This window comes from Natrix helvetica (assembly GCF_964273705.1).
Source record: "Natrix helvetica genome assembly, chromosome: 1".
NCBI lineage: Eukaryota > Metazoa > Chordata > Lepidosauria > Squamata > Natricidae > Natrix > Natrix helvetica.
In genome coordinates this window covers 218,870,748-218,885,634 of record NC_138548.1, presented here as the reverse complement: position 1 = coordinate 218,885,634, position 14,887 = coordinate 218,870,748, and the positions used below count along the sequence as shown (strand labels likewise).

General features: G+C 46.0%; 1 protein-coding gene across 1 annotated transcript; it reads right to left on the bottom strand.

Moving 5' to 3' along the window:
• Positions 1-3,686: 3,686 nt before the first annotated feature.
• On the bottom strand, positions 3,687-8,227 carry LOC309382909 (17-beta-hydroxysteroid dehydrogenase type 6-like). Its single transcript, XM_081934872.1, has 4 exons — positions 7,833-8,227; positions 7,152-7,410; positions 5,877-6,040; positions 3,687-4,539 (listed from the first exon to the last, which is right to left on the bottom strand). Exons 1-4 carry the CDS (start codon positions 8,143-8,145, stop codon positions 4,319-4,321), a joined length of 957 nt encoding a protein of 318 aa, XP_081790998.1. The 5' UTR covers positions 8,146-8,227; the 3' UTR covers positions 3,687-4,318.
• Positions 8,228-14,887: the final 6,660 nt, after the last annotated feature.

Sequence of the window (14,887 nt, the reverse complement as noted above, 5' to 3'; positions counted from 1 at the left end):
GGCTGTGTTTTTTAAAAAGTAATTAATATTGTACGTGGTGATTGTAGCAAGATTATGGTATACAAAAGCTGGGAAAAGCAATGAAATGTCCACAGTGCAAAATAGAAATGAGAAATAGAGATTATAAAACTAACTGAAGCTTGCCAAAGATTCATAGTTCATATGAGTCTTATGGTTTTTATAATTCATGATTACCTAAGCCTTTATCATTCTGAGAATTGGCTCTTTATTGGTTTCCATTCCAGCTTGACAGAAGAAACACCTACCAGGCACCAAGAGACAAATTGTGATTTTAGCAATCATTGACCTCTCTAAAAGGGTTCATTTCATTCCTCTTCACTCTCACAATATGTTTTCTACAATCATTGCTTATTCCCCAGTTAAAAGTCTATGGAAATACTACACATACCGGTACTTGAAAATTGGTTCACTGCAGTGACGTGCGGTGAGGTTTACTGCTGGTGAGGCTGGTGACGTCATCAGGAAGGCGGGGAATGGGACCACGTGTGCTGGAGGCGGAGGCTGCCTCAGCCTCCAGCACACGTGATCCCATTCCCCGCCTTCCTGAGCGTGCTCCGCCGGCTCGCGCTCTGCAGTCCTCGAAAGCGACTGGGGAACAACGAGAACCTTCCTGCCTCTGCTGGACTTTGCGCAAGTCCAGCAGATGCAGGAAGGTTCTTGTTCCCCAGTCTCTCTCGTGGCTTCGTCATCCAGGAGCGCCGACATTTCTGCCTCCGCAGCTCCCGGGCGCGGCCGGACGGATGTATATAATATCATAATATTATATATATATATAGTATATAATATTATATACTATTATTTCATGAAGAGAGGTGAGGCTCTGCCTCCCTTGCCTCCCCTGACCGCACATCCCTGGTTCACTGAAAATGTGAGCGTGCACACAAGCATGCTTCTCACGCCTTCCGCACTTGCATGCAACACTTAAAACCAGGTGTTTCCGATGGGGGAGGCTTCTTGTACACCTGCTAGGTCAGCCATGGTTAGTAGAACAGGTGAAGCATGCTAATCAGCTGAGCTGTAGGGCAGATTGAGCAAGCTGGAAAGTGAGATATCTAGGACCAGATAGTGTCAGGGCAGATGGGTGGGGCCAGATGGTGCTCGGAACTACCGGTTCGGCTGAACCAGTCCAAACTGGCAGCAGTCAACCTCTGGGTGGGAGATGAAGAGAGTGGCTGAATCTGTCACCTACTTTTCCAGACAGACACACACCAACACGCAAAGCCCTTCTGTGGGTTTAAAAGAAATCTTAATGTTTAATTGTGTTTCATTCATTGGTTTGGATGGGGGGAACTTTTGGACTGGCCATGGAAGTGGGTGTGGCTGGCTGGCTGGCTGGCTGACTGGCCGGCTAGCTGGCTGGAAAGGTAGGTTTCAGCAGCTGCTGGATTACTTTAAAATGATTCCCAACTTTTCCCCCCCCCCTTCTCTTTTTTCTTTCTTTCTGGTTTTCTTGTCATCAGAGTTCAGCCGCTGTGATGTCAGTCAATCAGATTCTAGTAGCCAAGCTACTGGGTCAAGCGTGCGAGTGCACACACACACACACACACACACCGTTTTGGAGCTGCGGCTGCTTTCCTGTCAATCTCCCCCACCCCGTTTTTAACCTGCTCTTGAGTTATTATAAGGACACACACACCCTTTTTTTCTCCACTCCCCTGCCCACTTCTCAAAAGCAATTTCCTTCCTCCCTTCCCCTTCCCCTTCCCCTTCCTCTTTCCCTTCCCCTTCCCCTTCTCCTCCTTCTCCTTCTCTTCCTCCACCGGGACAATGTCAAAGGATCGTAGAAATGCTCAGCACAACCTGAGTGTAACACTGAGAAGATCTGAGCCAATATTTGACAGATGCTTTGCATAAATCCTCAGAACAGCCTGCAAAGGTTTCCATGACGTTTTCTTATTTAGAAGGGGTAAGTCTCCTGAAATAGGATGGTCAGGCAGTTGTCAGTGGATGCAATAAGTATGTTTCGTCACCTCTCAGGCACAAGAAACCAAGGCCATACCGTAGTTGATGAAATGGACTTTTTAAATTGCTGCAATGCCTACGTGCAAGGCTCTCACTAGACTGATTCATTCTCTTAGGAAGAGACTTAGGACTTCAGGGACTCTGGGGGAGATAAGAGCTGCACTCCTTTTGCTGTGCAAGGGCTCTAAATTCAGGCCTCTCTTCACCTCCCCTCACTTCAGCTAAAGATTCCACCATGCCACCCTTATTATCAGTAGGCAGCCTTAATAGATGCAGTAGCTCAGCAGCTAAGATGCTGAGCTTGTCAATCAGAAAGGTCACCAGCTTGGTGGTTCAAATCCCTAGTGCCACATAACAGAGCCTGTCCCAGCTTCTGCCAACCTAGCAGTTTGAAAGCACATAAAAATGCAAGTAGAAAAATAGGAACCACTTTTGGTGGGAAGGTAACAGCCTTCCGTGCACCTTCAGCGTTTAGTCATGCCGACCACATGACCATGGAGATGTCTTCGGACAGTGCTGGCTCTTCGGCTTTGAAATGGAGATGAGCACTGCCCCTTAGAGTTGGGAACGACTATCACATATATGCGAGGGGAACCTATACCTTTTAGTCTTTAATATAAGTTCTCCACCTGTGCTTGGTCAGACTCACTCTTTTTGTTAGGGATGTAACCCTAGGCTTGGCTTGGCAATGTATATAAGCTATGATTACTTTACTGTTACTTTAAATGCTTAAGAGATGTAATTGGTTTGTTACCTCAAGCAGCCATAAGAGGGAGCCAGAATGGCTGTTAGCTCTCTGTTTTTGTTAGACGTTGATCGGTGTATTTTGAGGTATTGTGGTCTTGCTACTGTTAGCTACTTTGTGTGTTAAACTGAGAATATTGATAACTGAATTACTGAACCATGTATGTCTTGGACTGCTAACCGTTCTCTGAATACCTCTATATTTCTACATAGTAAACTACTATATTTTTATACTATTCAGTGTCTCTGTATGCTGGTTTGTGCGTGTTATTCCATATCACTCTCATTACGCTTCTCTGCATACTTGCTCTCCCAACAGGGAGCTTAATTAGTTAACACTTTTATTTCCTCCAATGGTGCTCTAAGTACCTCTTAGGTGACCTTGATGACACAGGCCTTAATGACTCTCTAAAAGAATGCAAATGACCAGCTGTCTACAAGGAGTGTAAATCCTTCCATTCCCCACCATCCAGACAGAGCTGAAGAAGCTTCTTGGATGAGAAGTGAAACATCTTCGAAGAAAAACCAGAAAGTCCAGTTGCCTCTTGAAAAAAGCACCTTTGAGACAACCATCTCCATAGATACCTCTTATGCTACTTCATCTCTTGTAGTCTTTCTGAAAATGAGTGGCCCCTCTGGGATCCACATAGCATAGGTGTGTCCCAATCCAAGGCCATTTGCTCATTCCAAGCAGCAACTAAAACCTCAGCTATCTCTTATTCACATGTTACGAATCTAACCACTGCAGTGATTCGCTTAACAACTGTGGCAAGAAAGGCTGTAAAATGGAGCAAAATTCACTTAACAACTGTCTCACTTAACAACAAAAATATTGGGCTCAATTGCAGTCACAAATGGAGGGCTACCTGTATACGACTTATTTAAACTACTGTCATGGGGTTTGCTAAAAGTCTGTCTTGATGTGGTTTCTTCTATTTTCATAATTATAAACTGAAGCATTTTGAGGCTTTTCAATGTATTTTTTAATTCTTTTTTAACAATTATCTTGTCTTGCAGCCATTCTCATTATCAGGCTACCAGAATGTAAATCAGTGGTGGGATTTAGCCAGTTTGCACCACTTTGGGAGAACTGGTTGTTAACTTTCTGAGCAGTTTGGCAAACTGGTTGTTGGACGAAATCATGAAGGCAGAGAGCCGGTTGTTAAATGATTTGAATCCCACCACTGATGGAAACATACACAAAGACACACATGTAGAAATCCACGGGTAGCACATTTGTATAAGGGAAGACGCTAGTAAGTTATTTGCTATTTTTGCAAAGGAAGGATAAAAGGATATTCATTAATCCATGGACCATTGGAAGTTCAGAGGCAGAATATCAATGACTGACTAGGTTTAAAAGACAAACTTCCAACAATGATTAGCTAGCATTCTCTGTCCTTGGCTAGTTTGGATGAAGAAAGTGAGAACGACAATTGCATGAAGATATTCTCAGCTTGGTCTGGAAGCACTCTTACAATGGGCAAAGACTGGTACCAGCATACTTTTAACTGCATGGGTTTGCCAAAGTTGCAGTTGGAACTTCGATTCATAGGCTTCCTTCCTTCCCAACTTTTCCACCCCGTCCCTTTTACAGAGCCTGAGCGGGTTTAGGCCAAGATCGGGTCAGCACAAAATCTGCGATGAAAGTGGGCAAGTAAGAGAGAGGAATGAAGATCCACCGAGAATCCCATCCAGCAGAATAGCGTGTGCGGGGGTATTGGGATATCAAAGCATGCTCTATACAGTCAGTCACCAGGTAGAGGTCTGTGCAGCAACGAGTTGCAAGATCGTCTTTGAGCCCCTTGCAAACTGTTGAGAGAGAGAGAGAGACAGAGGGCACAAGGGGAAGGGAAAGAAAGGAAGTCAGTATGGAGATGTGGGGTCAAAATATCAGAGAGAATATAAATAAATAAAGGAGCCTTCTCATTATTACATGAAGGAAAGAGACAGTGATAGCTTTTAAATTTAAGGACAGCTTTCTCTGATTCTCAGAAGATTCTAAGCAGAGGTAGGCTTCAAAAATTTCAGCAACGGGTTCTCTGCCCAGTTGCTGGGTGGGTGTGGGCATGGCCTAGTCGGCCTCCTGCACCATAGCGGATGGGGGGTGTTTTTGCCTTCGCCAGGCTCCTGAGGCTTTCCTCGAACTCTGGGAGGGTGAAAGCTTCCTCCCCCGGGCTTTGGACGCCCTCCGGAGGCCGGAAATGGGCCCATTGCTGGTCTTCCAGAACTTCCAGGAGGCCCGTTTCCCCCCTCCTTGAGCCTCCGCACTGGCCCTGCACTTACCCCCCATCCAAAACAGATCGCCTGGAGACTCCTGGGAGGGGAGGGGCAAGGTGGAAGGGGTGGGATTTGGAGGTTCTCGAACCGGCCGTAATATTAGCTAGGGGTTCTCCTGAACCTGGGCAAACCGATAGCAGCCCACCCCTGATTCTAAGATGGGGAAAGTGAGTCTCTCCCCAGAGTTATTACAAAAACCAAAGCATGGGTAAGCTCCATGAGCTCTGTTATTACAGCTCAGCATGGAAAAGCAGAATTGTGTTTTAGAAGAGGGCTTTCAGACCAGGAGAAAAGTCCAGTCTATAAATGGTCCAATTGATACCTTGAGTCAAGGCTTAGGACACCAAGAAATTCAAAGGCGTTCTTAGCTGACTGTCCCAGGCCACTTTACTTCCTCATCAAATAGCCCACAAGAATTTTCCTCACTGCATGACTTTATAAAGCATCTGGAATTTAAGGCCTTTTTAAAAAATCCCCTCCAGATTTCAACTTGTTCATTCACTTTGGCCACCATGATGGCTGGGGTTTCTGTACGGATCTGAATGAACATGGCCCGTGATTGGTGGATTCCCATGCTTCTTCCCCCACATGCACACCTATATCAGGAACCCCAGTGCCAATTGCTTTCCATACTGTGGACAAGACAGTTCTTTTCATAACCGGAGAGAAAAAAGGACAAAGGTGTTGATACAACTGAGGACTGGCACCCATCCAAGCGGTCCAAAAAATGGACTTCAATGCATGTGACAAAAGTGTGGCCTTCAATCACCCGTGTGATGGATGCCACTGAAGCTGAGCAACAGTCCCTCCCAACTTCTGACTCCTGGTAAGATTCCCCCAATTAGCCTGCAAACCACATAAAGACTCACATGCATCGAAGTAAGCCTGGCCATAGCTTTCTTTGATTTCCTCTGGAACTTTCATCCATTGCTGCTCCAGGCCCTCAAGATTTCTTTGGATATCAGTCATGGATGTGCGGAAATAGCCTGGCTCGATTATGGCTATTTTCACCCCAAATGGACGCATCTCACGCCTAGAAAGACATGATCAGTTCAGAGTCACTACCTGGGAGTGCTGCTTCTTTCTGATCTGATCATTTTCAATCTGGTGAGAAAATACCATTTCCACATCGATCCTGCCATGGAAATGCTCCCTATGCCATTTAAGCAATACCCACCTTTTATTTCACTCGATTATTAATGAACACTAATAAATTATTGCTCTCTGCATGGGATTTCATGGCAGAGATTCTTCTATTTCAGCATGCATGTACTGAACTAAAGGCACCTACTATACCAGTGATGGTGAAACTTTTAGACACCGAGTGCCCAAAGTGCACACGCATGCTCACACTGCAAGGTGCAGGTGCATGCATGTCCCAGTGCATGTATGGCAGAGACCCAAAGACCAGATGGCCAGTGGGAGGCGTGCGCGCATGCACCTGCACCTTGCTCTGCGTACCATCTCTGGCATGTGCGCCATAGGTTTATCACCACTGTACTATACCACTGTACTTTTCTCAGCCTTGCCTATGTTACAGAGTTATTATGGTGATGATAACTGGGTACTACTATATATGCCAGTTTAAGTTCCTGGAGGAAAGGTACATTATATGTTCAAAAGATGAGGAAATAAATACACTAACTGTATCAGAGGTGGGTTCCTACCGGTTTGGACTGGTTCGGCCGAACCTGTAGTAACTTGGTGGCCTGGGTTGCTGGAACTGGCAGTGACCCAGGCCTGCCACGCCCACAAACTGGTTCTCTTGGCGGCGCCATAGGTGGTGCCATCTTGTTTTTGCCTTCTGCGTATGCGCAGAGCAATTTCTGTTGCACTGCATGCGTGGGCGCACAGCGCATTCCTGAGAGAACCAGCAGTACCGGCAGCCAAAACCCACCCCTGAACTGTATTGCTAAACTTTTCTTTTCAAACCAGATTGATTTTCAGAAGATAAACTTTTTTCTTCAACGGTTTACTAATTTAGCCCATTTTCCTAGATCAGACCAGATATAATAGACCAACCCTAGCAAAGCCCTTGATTGAGTTCCACTTTCCTCCTCATCTATCTGGGCCAGGAACGCGGAAACATTTACTCCTTCTCAGAGATCTGCTCAAATCTGCTGTTTGAAGCCACATGAGATTACCTGAGACTGTCAGAGAAAGCCTCCACTCCATGCTTGGAGAGACAGTAGCCACCTCCCATGGCACTCAGTCGACCCATAATGCTGGACATGTTGACCACTCTTCCCCTGGCCTTCTTCATCAAGGGCAACATATGCAGTGTCACATCCATCAGTCCAATTAGATTGACATTCAGCACTTTCATATAATCCTCTATGGTCAGCCATTCATTGTGGCCCAAAGGTTTTGCAAGTCCGGCATTATTTACCAAGCCCCAGAGTCCTGCAAAGAAAAGACAGCAAGTATGTAAAAGTTTACACATGAAAGAGATTGAAAATGTGGCCCTGGCTGAGCAGAGTTTGGGGAGGGTAGATAATCAATATAAAAGTACATTTATTTTTCTTCTTCACGTCAATATCTTTAACTTAACTGGGAGTCCTCAAAAAATCTTCTATGTGTGTTTCTTAGTCTAAGGGGAAACTTCCTTGAATAACATTAAATTAAGAGCCAAAACACATTGAAAGAATGTTTTAATCAGCACTAGCTACATAATCCCGTGATCTAGGCTTAAATATATATAAAAAAATAATATCATAAGGAAATCTTCCTAATCATAAGCCTTCTGAGATATTTCATCTCATAAAGAGAATTTCCTAATCAATTTATAATCCGCTCCAGAAGATTGAGAAGGCTGTTGACTGTACCTTTGTTCCCCACACATTCTTTTACCCATACAGTCGCTGCCTCAATGCTCTCGGTACTGGTGACATCCAGCAGGGTGGTTTTCAAACGATCCGACGTGAGTCTCTCCAGTTGCTGTGCTCCCGTTTGGGTGAGACAAGCAGCCAACACCCGCAGACCCCGAGCATCCAGTTGCCTAGCCAGCTGGTTTCCAAAACCAGAATCACAGCCAGTGATGAATACATATTTCTCTCTCAGGTTGTCTACCTGCTGTCTTTCCCGATAGGACCGTATCACAAAGTACAGCAAAACTGCCAATGCCAGGTAGAACCACATGCCTGCTGTGTATTAAATCAAAATTTAAAGTCTTTGGGTTTCCTGTTTCGTTTTTAAACCAATTTTCCTGGTCTTTCTCCTTCTCTTTGCCGTCCTTCTGATGTCAATGGGCAGCAATGTGCTCCCAGGAGAACTGGTATGAAACATCCAATTCACAGGTTAATGATTAATGAAATGATGTTTGCTATAGCTGCTTTGTAGTTCATTGCACCATCCCTTTAGCAAATAATCTCCTCAGCAGTGTGACCAATTCTGTCTATGTAACTTGACCTGGAATAAACCAGCACAGTCGAAATATTACTAGAGGTGAAAGGTGCTTTTGAGACAACGATGACCTTGATGACTGAGAATTTCCACAGACATACTAGAGGTGGATTTTCACTGCTCTCCTGCTACAAATGAACTATCATTCCATGTCAAGACATTTGGCATTTTTGTACAGTCCTCAATCTACAATTGGTTATTTAGCAACTGTTTGAAGTTATGAGGGACCTCCCTGGGATTAGTTCTGATCCAGTTCTAAAGTTCCAACAGCTGCCCCCTCCCTCACATGTCAGGCACTTGTCCACTGGTCCACATTTACAATCATTTGTAGCATCCTGCAATCACACGACTTGTTTTATGCTACTTTTGCCGAAAACCGGTGTTTACTTCTCATTTTCGGTAAAACCGACCCTTAGCGAACAATTGGTCCACTTAACGATTGCCACAGTGGCTTAATGACTACCGCAAAAAAGGTCATAAAATTGGATCAGTCAGTCAAGTGGGTGAACCACTTTACAACTATCACAACCTATGACTGTACTGGGCATGCTCCATTACTTCGACCTGGTCTACTCAAGGCAAAGAGGAAACATGCCAGCAGTTTGGGGAGTTGAGTCAAGCTGGGCCATCTAGTCTGCCACACTCAGTTAGTGGAGCCAAGATGGCTACACCCACCCAGTAACCACCCCCCTACCCGCCCCTCCCCCCAAGGTCAACCACAGTCCTGATGCGGCCCTGAATGAAATTGAGTTTGACGCCCCTCCCTTAAATGGTTTGGGGTCTGACTACCTAAAGGACTACCTGTCCTGATATCAACCTGGCTGTTTAGCTCAGCAGAAAAAGGACTCTACACCAGTGATGTCGAACCTATGGCACGCGTGCCACAAGTGGCACGCGGAGCCATTTGTCAGGGCACGCGAGGCGCTGCCGTGTCAGCTGGCCAGCGTGCATGCGTGCGCTAGCCAGCTGAATTCACCTTTTTAAAAGCTATTAGCTCTAGAGCTATTTGTATGCGGAGTCAGGGATATTAGGCTACAGCGTCGGATCTTGGCTAAACCTGAATTAACATTACAAACAGCTGTAGATGAGGCTAGAGCCGCTGAGCTGGCCAATAAATCTACATCCCAGATTCAGAGTAGATTCACTGAGACCACTCCTCCGTTTTTATCTTCCTCCGTAAATCAAATAGAACAGGACGTTGATATGTCTGATGATTTTGAGCAAGTTGGCCATATTCAATCAAAATTTTACCTCAGAGGCGAGCCTGCCCAAAAACTAAATGATGGCTGCCTGAGCTGCAGGGGCAAGCACCTCCGTTCGACCTGTCGCTTTAAACAAGCTGTGTGTAGGCGTTGTGGCCGCCTAGGTCACATTGCTGCAATTTGCCGCGCTAATTTACAGGATCAAGTTCGTCTAAACGACAAGAACCCTGGCAAACGTTTCAGCAAGCCTTCACACTCTTTTCGTAATGACTGTTCTGCTGTTAACACTGATGAGTTTAATGATGAATGGATCATTCAATCCGCTTCAGAGCGAAACACCGGTTCACCCAAACTCTTTATTACTGTTCTTATCGAAGGCAAACCCTGCCGAATGGAAATAGACTCTGGATCCATCAAGTCAATAATTTCCTGGCCATTCCTGCAACAATTCTCAATCTACAAAGATCAACTCCAAGCCTCTTCCTGCCGCCTACGCGACTATCAATGCAGCTTAATTCCCGTCTTGGGAATCGCCTCCGTCCGTGTTGAATTCAAGTCATTTGAAGCACAGCTTCCTCTCGTGGTGGTTGCCAAGCCTCTTGCTACGCTGCTGGGTCTCGAATGGTTCCAGCCCCTTGGACTGTCCATTTCTGGCGTGAACTCTGTACCCTGCAGTACTGACTTTGAGACTTTATTAACTGAATTTGCTGATGTATTTGATGACAATTTAGGTAATTACAAGGGCAAGCCTATCTCTTTTAACTTAGACCCTAATGTTCCCCCTATAAGGTTGAAACCCAGGAGGCTTCCATTTGCCCTTAAAGCCAAGGTTGAGGCTGAGCTTGATAAATTGGTAGCTCAGGGGATCCTTGAACTAGTTGAATATGGGAAATGGGAAACCCCTATCGTTGTCCCAGTTAAGCTAGATGGGTCCATTTGTATATGTGGGGACTATAAACGGTAAATAAGGCACTGGATTCGCACCCATACACCGTTCCTGTCATACAACATCTGTTGCACTCATGGGGGAGAGGGTGTATTTTTGCAAAATTAGATATGGCCCAGGCATATCAACGGTTGCCTGTGGATCCAGCATTTGCAGATGCCCAGACTATTGTAACTCACAAAGGAGCTTTTCACTGCACCAGGCTGCAATTTGGTATTTCTGTCGCCCCGGGACTTTTTCAAAGCCTTATGGAGCGACTGTTCCACGGGCTGGAGGGGGTGGTTCCGTATTTTGACGATGTGTTGGTTGCGGCCACCAGTAGAGCGGATCTCATTGTCAAAGTGAGGAACGTGCTGTCTAGGTTTAGATCTGCTGGGCTCAAGCTCAAGCGTTCTAAATGCCACATGGGAGTCCCTTCCGTTGAATTTTTAGGATTTTTGATTGATAGTAAGGGAATACATCCCACACCCAGCAAAGTTGAGGCTAACCATCAAGCTCCAACCCCCAAGTCAAAGCTTGAATTACAAGCTTTTTGGGGGCTCCTAAATTTCTATGCTATGTTTCTTCCGCACAAAGCTTCTGTAGCGGAACCATTGCATAGACTCCTTGATAATTCAAAGGTTTGGCACTGAGGCCCTAGGGAGGCTGATGCTTTTCAAAATGTTAAGCAGCTTCTTACCTCCTCATCTGTCCTCATACAATACAATCCTAAACTTCCCTTAACCCTGACTTGCGACGCTTCCCCCTATGGGATTGGAGCTGTTCTACCTCATCTGTTGCCGTCAGGGCAAGAAGCCCCTATTGCATTTTTTTCCCGAACCTTATCACCTACTGAACACAATTACAGTCAGGTGGATAAGGAGGCTTTGGCGGCCGTTGCAGGTGTTAAACGTTTCCATGATTATCTGTACAGCCGCCACTTCCTCCTGGTGACAGATCACAAACCCTTACTGGGAATCTTGTCTGGTGATCGTCCCACACCCCCTATCCTTTCTCCAAGGATGCTGAGATGGTCCAAATTTTTGGCCGCTTATTCCTACAGGTTGGAGCATCGCCCGGGAAAACAGGTAGGACACGCTGACGCGCTGAGCCGTTGTCCGCTGCCGTTAAAGACTCAGGATCCGGCTCCTATTTGCCCTGTATTAGCTGTTGAGGAGCTCCAGTTACCCCTAACGTCCACAGATATCACAGCACATACCCGCCAGATTACATTCTTTCTGGGGTTTTAGACTGGGTTCGCAGGGGCTGGCCGGATGAGGGATTGGATAGCAGTTTTGTTCCCTATGGGAGGAGGCGTCTAGAGTTATCTATTATGCAAGGATGTTTGCTTTGGGGTCATCAAGTTGTAATTCCTAAGACCCTTCAAACACAGGTATTGCAGAGGTTGCATGAGGGCCACCCAGGAATAGTATACATGAAAGCCCTTGGCCGCAGTTACGTTTGGTGGCCAAGAGATGAAGCTATTAAATCATGGGTAAGCCGTTGTCCTGATTGCCAAGCCGCACGGCCAGTTCCGGCAGCGGCTGAACCTAGAGAATGGGAAGCCCCTAAGGGTCCTTGGTTTAGGTTACACCTCGACTTCGATGGCCCAAAACAGGGTTCCAACCTTATGATTATAGTAGACGCATATTCTAAATGGGTGGAGGTGGTACCCATGTCCAGTATAACGGCCGAGGTTTCTATTAATGTCCTTAAACGGATTTTCGCTTGCCATGTGCTACCAGATGTCATAGTGTCTGATAATGGTCCCCAATGGACCTCGGCCTCCTTCCAATCATTCTTAGCCATGTTGGGAATCCGACAGGTACTGACGGCTCCGGTCCACCTGGCCAGCAAACTCAGAACCACCCTTGACAGGTTACATCCAGAATATAACAACATACCAGCGATTCCCAAAAATTACCAGACTAGGCAGTTCAAGGGTGGGGACGGGGTTTTCGCGCACAATTTCGGGGGCCAGCCAAAGTGGGTTCCAGCAACCATACTTGAAGTAACAGGACCCTGTAAGAGCAGGGTCCTTCTGAATGACGGAAGGCAATGGCGGCGTCACATCGATCATCTGCGGCGCCGCGAAAGCTCGATTGAACAGCGCCCTAACGAATTCCTGCCTAACGATGACGATTTCCATGCTGCCTGCTGGCCAAACCCATTCACATCCCTCAATTCCCCCAGGCCTACAACGACGGGTCCGGCGCCAATCCACCTACCTGTTGAACCCCAACATCAGCCCAGGGCGGAGTCCTCACAGCCCTCTGAGGAGCATGCAGTACCAGAGGGGCCGGACATATCAGTGTCACCACCGCCAATGCCAGCACAGGTTTTGCGTCATTCCGGAAGGAGCCGTAAACGACCAGCATATTTATCCGACTACGCCTGCGCTAACTTGGGGGAGAGAGGTGTTGTGTCTGAACCAAGCAAACATAAGGTGTCAATCAACACCAACCGGATGCCTGGATTGGCTGATTCATGAAGGCGTCACCAGGGGGAGCTAACGTTATTCTGATTGGTTGCCGGTTTGACAGCTCATATATAAATAGCTGTCAAACAGGAGTTCTCTGTTCTGTTCTTGTTATGCATAGATTGAGTCTTAATAAAGCTGTTACTTTACCGGATTGCCTCAGCATCTTAATTAACAATTAAGTACATAATAGTGCCCATGCCCCACAGGGGGGCATATTGATTTTCAATGGGGGCAATTTGAACCATGTTTAAACCAAGTTAATGGCATTTTAGGCTTCCTCCACATGAGTAAAGTTCACTGTTTGAGTAAAGTAAGAATTATATGTAAGGGGGAGGGCATCAGGATTTTAGAGATGCTTAGGTGGGGCATGGCCAAAAAAAGGTTGGGAACCATTGATTTAGATGGTGTTAGAATAAAAGCGAAAACTTTACTTTAGCAGGTGTCTGGCATTCAATTGTCATCATCGTTTATTTTGGTCTTTGCCCAACACAATCTACATTCAGTACTACAATTAAAATCATCCCATTGACAACAGTACTCTAATCTACATATTTTAAAAAGAGTTGACATTTTTTTAAATTAGTTTTTATACAGGTTTTTTTTCAAAGTAAAAACAATACTGATTTACAAATAAAGTAAAGAAAAAGTGATTAATCAAAAAGAAATGAATGAAAAAAGACATGAAAGAAAAAAAGATAAGACAAATCAATTTTGCCTTCTCTACAAATTCTGGCATCTTCACCAATTATTCCTCTATTTTGGGTATTTCAGTGTCTTTCCATCTTTATGTATGTTTGCCAGTTTGCTAGTCTGCAGTTTGGCATTACGGCACCAGACTAGAAAGGTGAAGATCATGAGTTCTAGTTTCGCAGTTAGCTGTGAAAGCCAGCTAAGTGACTTTGGATCAGTCACCTTCTCTCAGTCCTACTGAGAAGTTATTATCATGGGAAAAACAGGAGGAGGAAGCTATGTTGGCACCAGGATGAATGAAATAGTCTTGATGCAGTCCCATGTACAAAAACAATTGTCCTTAAGTGAAAATATTCAAGTATTATTTTCAAATTACGCTTCCATTTAAAAGCTCCTTCACAGACTGAAATAAAGTTCAGCTGTCCTTCTGGTTACATTTTTTAAATCCTCGAATAATCCATTGCTTTTTAAATCCTCGAATAATCCATTGCCGTCGATGGGAGAAGCGTCTGAGGGGGTTCGGGAGTTCATGGCTTCCATGACAGCCATGGACCTGACCCAGTTAATTCAGGGCCCTACTCACGAGGGAGGCCACACCCTGGACCTTGTTTTTGTCTCTGGCCAGTGGACGAGTGATCTAGGAATAGGGGATCTAGACACTATTCCCCTGTCATGGTCGGATCACTCACTTCTCCGGCTGGACTTCCCTGGTGCTACCCCCCGCCGCGAGGAGGCGGAACTGGAAGGTATTAGATGGTTCCGCCCCAAGCGCCTGATGGAACCGGATAGGTTCCAGACGGAACTTGGGCCACCCACTGTGGACCTGACCCGCCCCCGAGTGGAGGACCTGGTAGACGCATGGAATAGTGCGACTACCGGGGCCCTAGACCGGGTGGCGCCTTTGCGGCCTCTCTTGCGGCGACGAACCACCCTGGCACCTTGGTTTACCGAGGAGCTAAGGGTGATGAAACGCCACAAGAGACGCCTAGAGAGTCGTTGGAGATCCTCCCGTTCCGAATTTGACCGAGCACAGGTACGAGCATATTTGAAGACGTACCTTGTGGCATTAAGAGCGGCCAAACGTCAACATTGTGCCGCTCTTATTGCGTCTGCAGATAACCGCCCTGCTGCCCTATTTCGGGTGACCCGTTCCCTCTTGTTTGAGAGACCACGGGAAGC

Coding starts and splice junctions, on each gene's coding strand:
- LOC309382909 (XM_081934872.1), bottom strand. CDS start 8,145: ATGTGGTTCTACCTGGCATTGGCAGTTTTGCTGTACTTTGTGATACGG. Junction 7,411..7,832: donor AGAATGTGTGGGGAACAAAG/GTACAGTCAACA, acceptor TTTTCTTTGCAG/GACTCTGGGGCTTGGTAAAT. Junction 4,540..5,876: donor CCAGGCTTACTTCGATGCAT/GTGAGTCTTTAT, acceptor CTCTCTCAACAG/TTTGCAAGGGGCTCAAAGAC.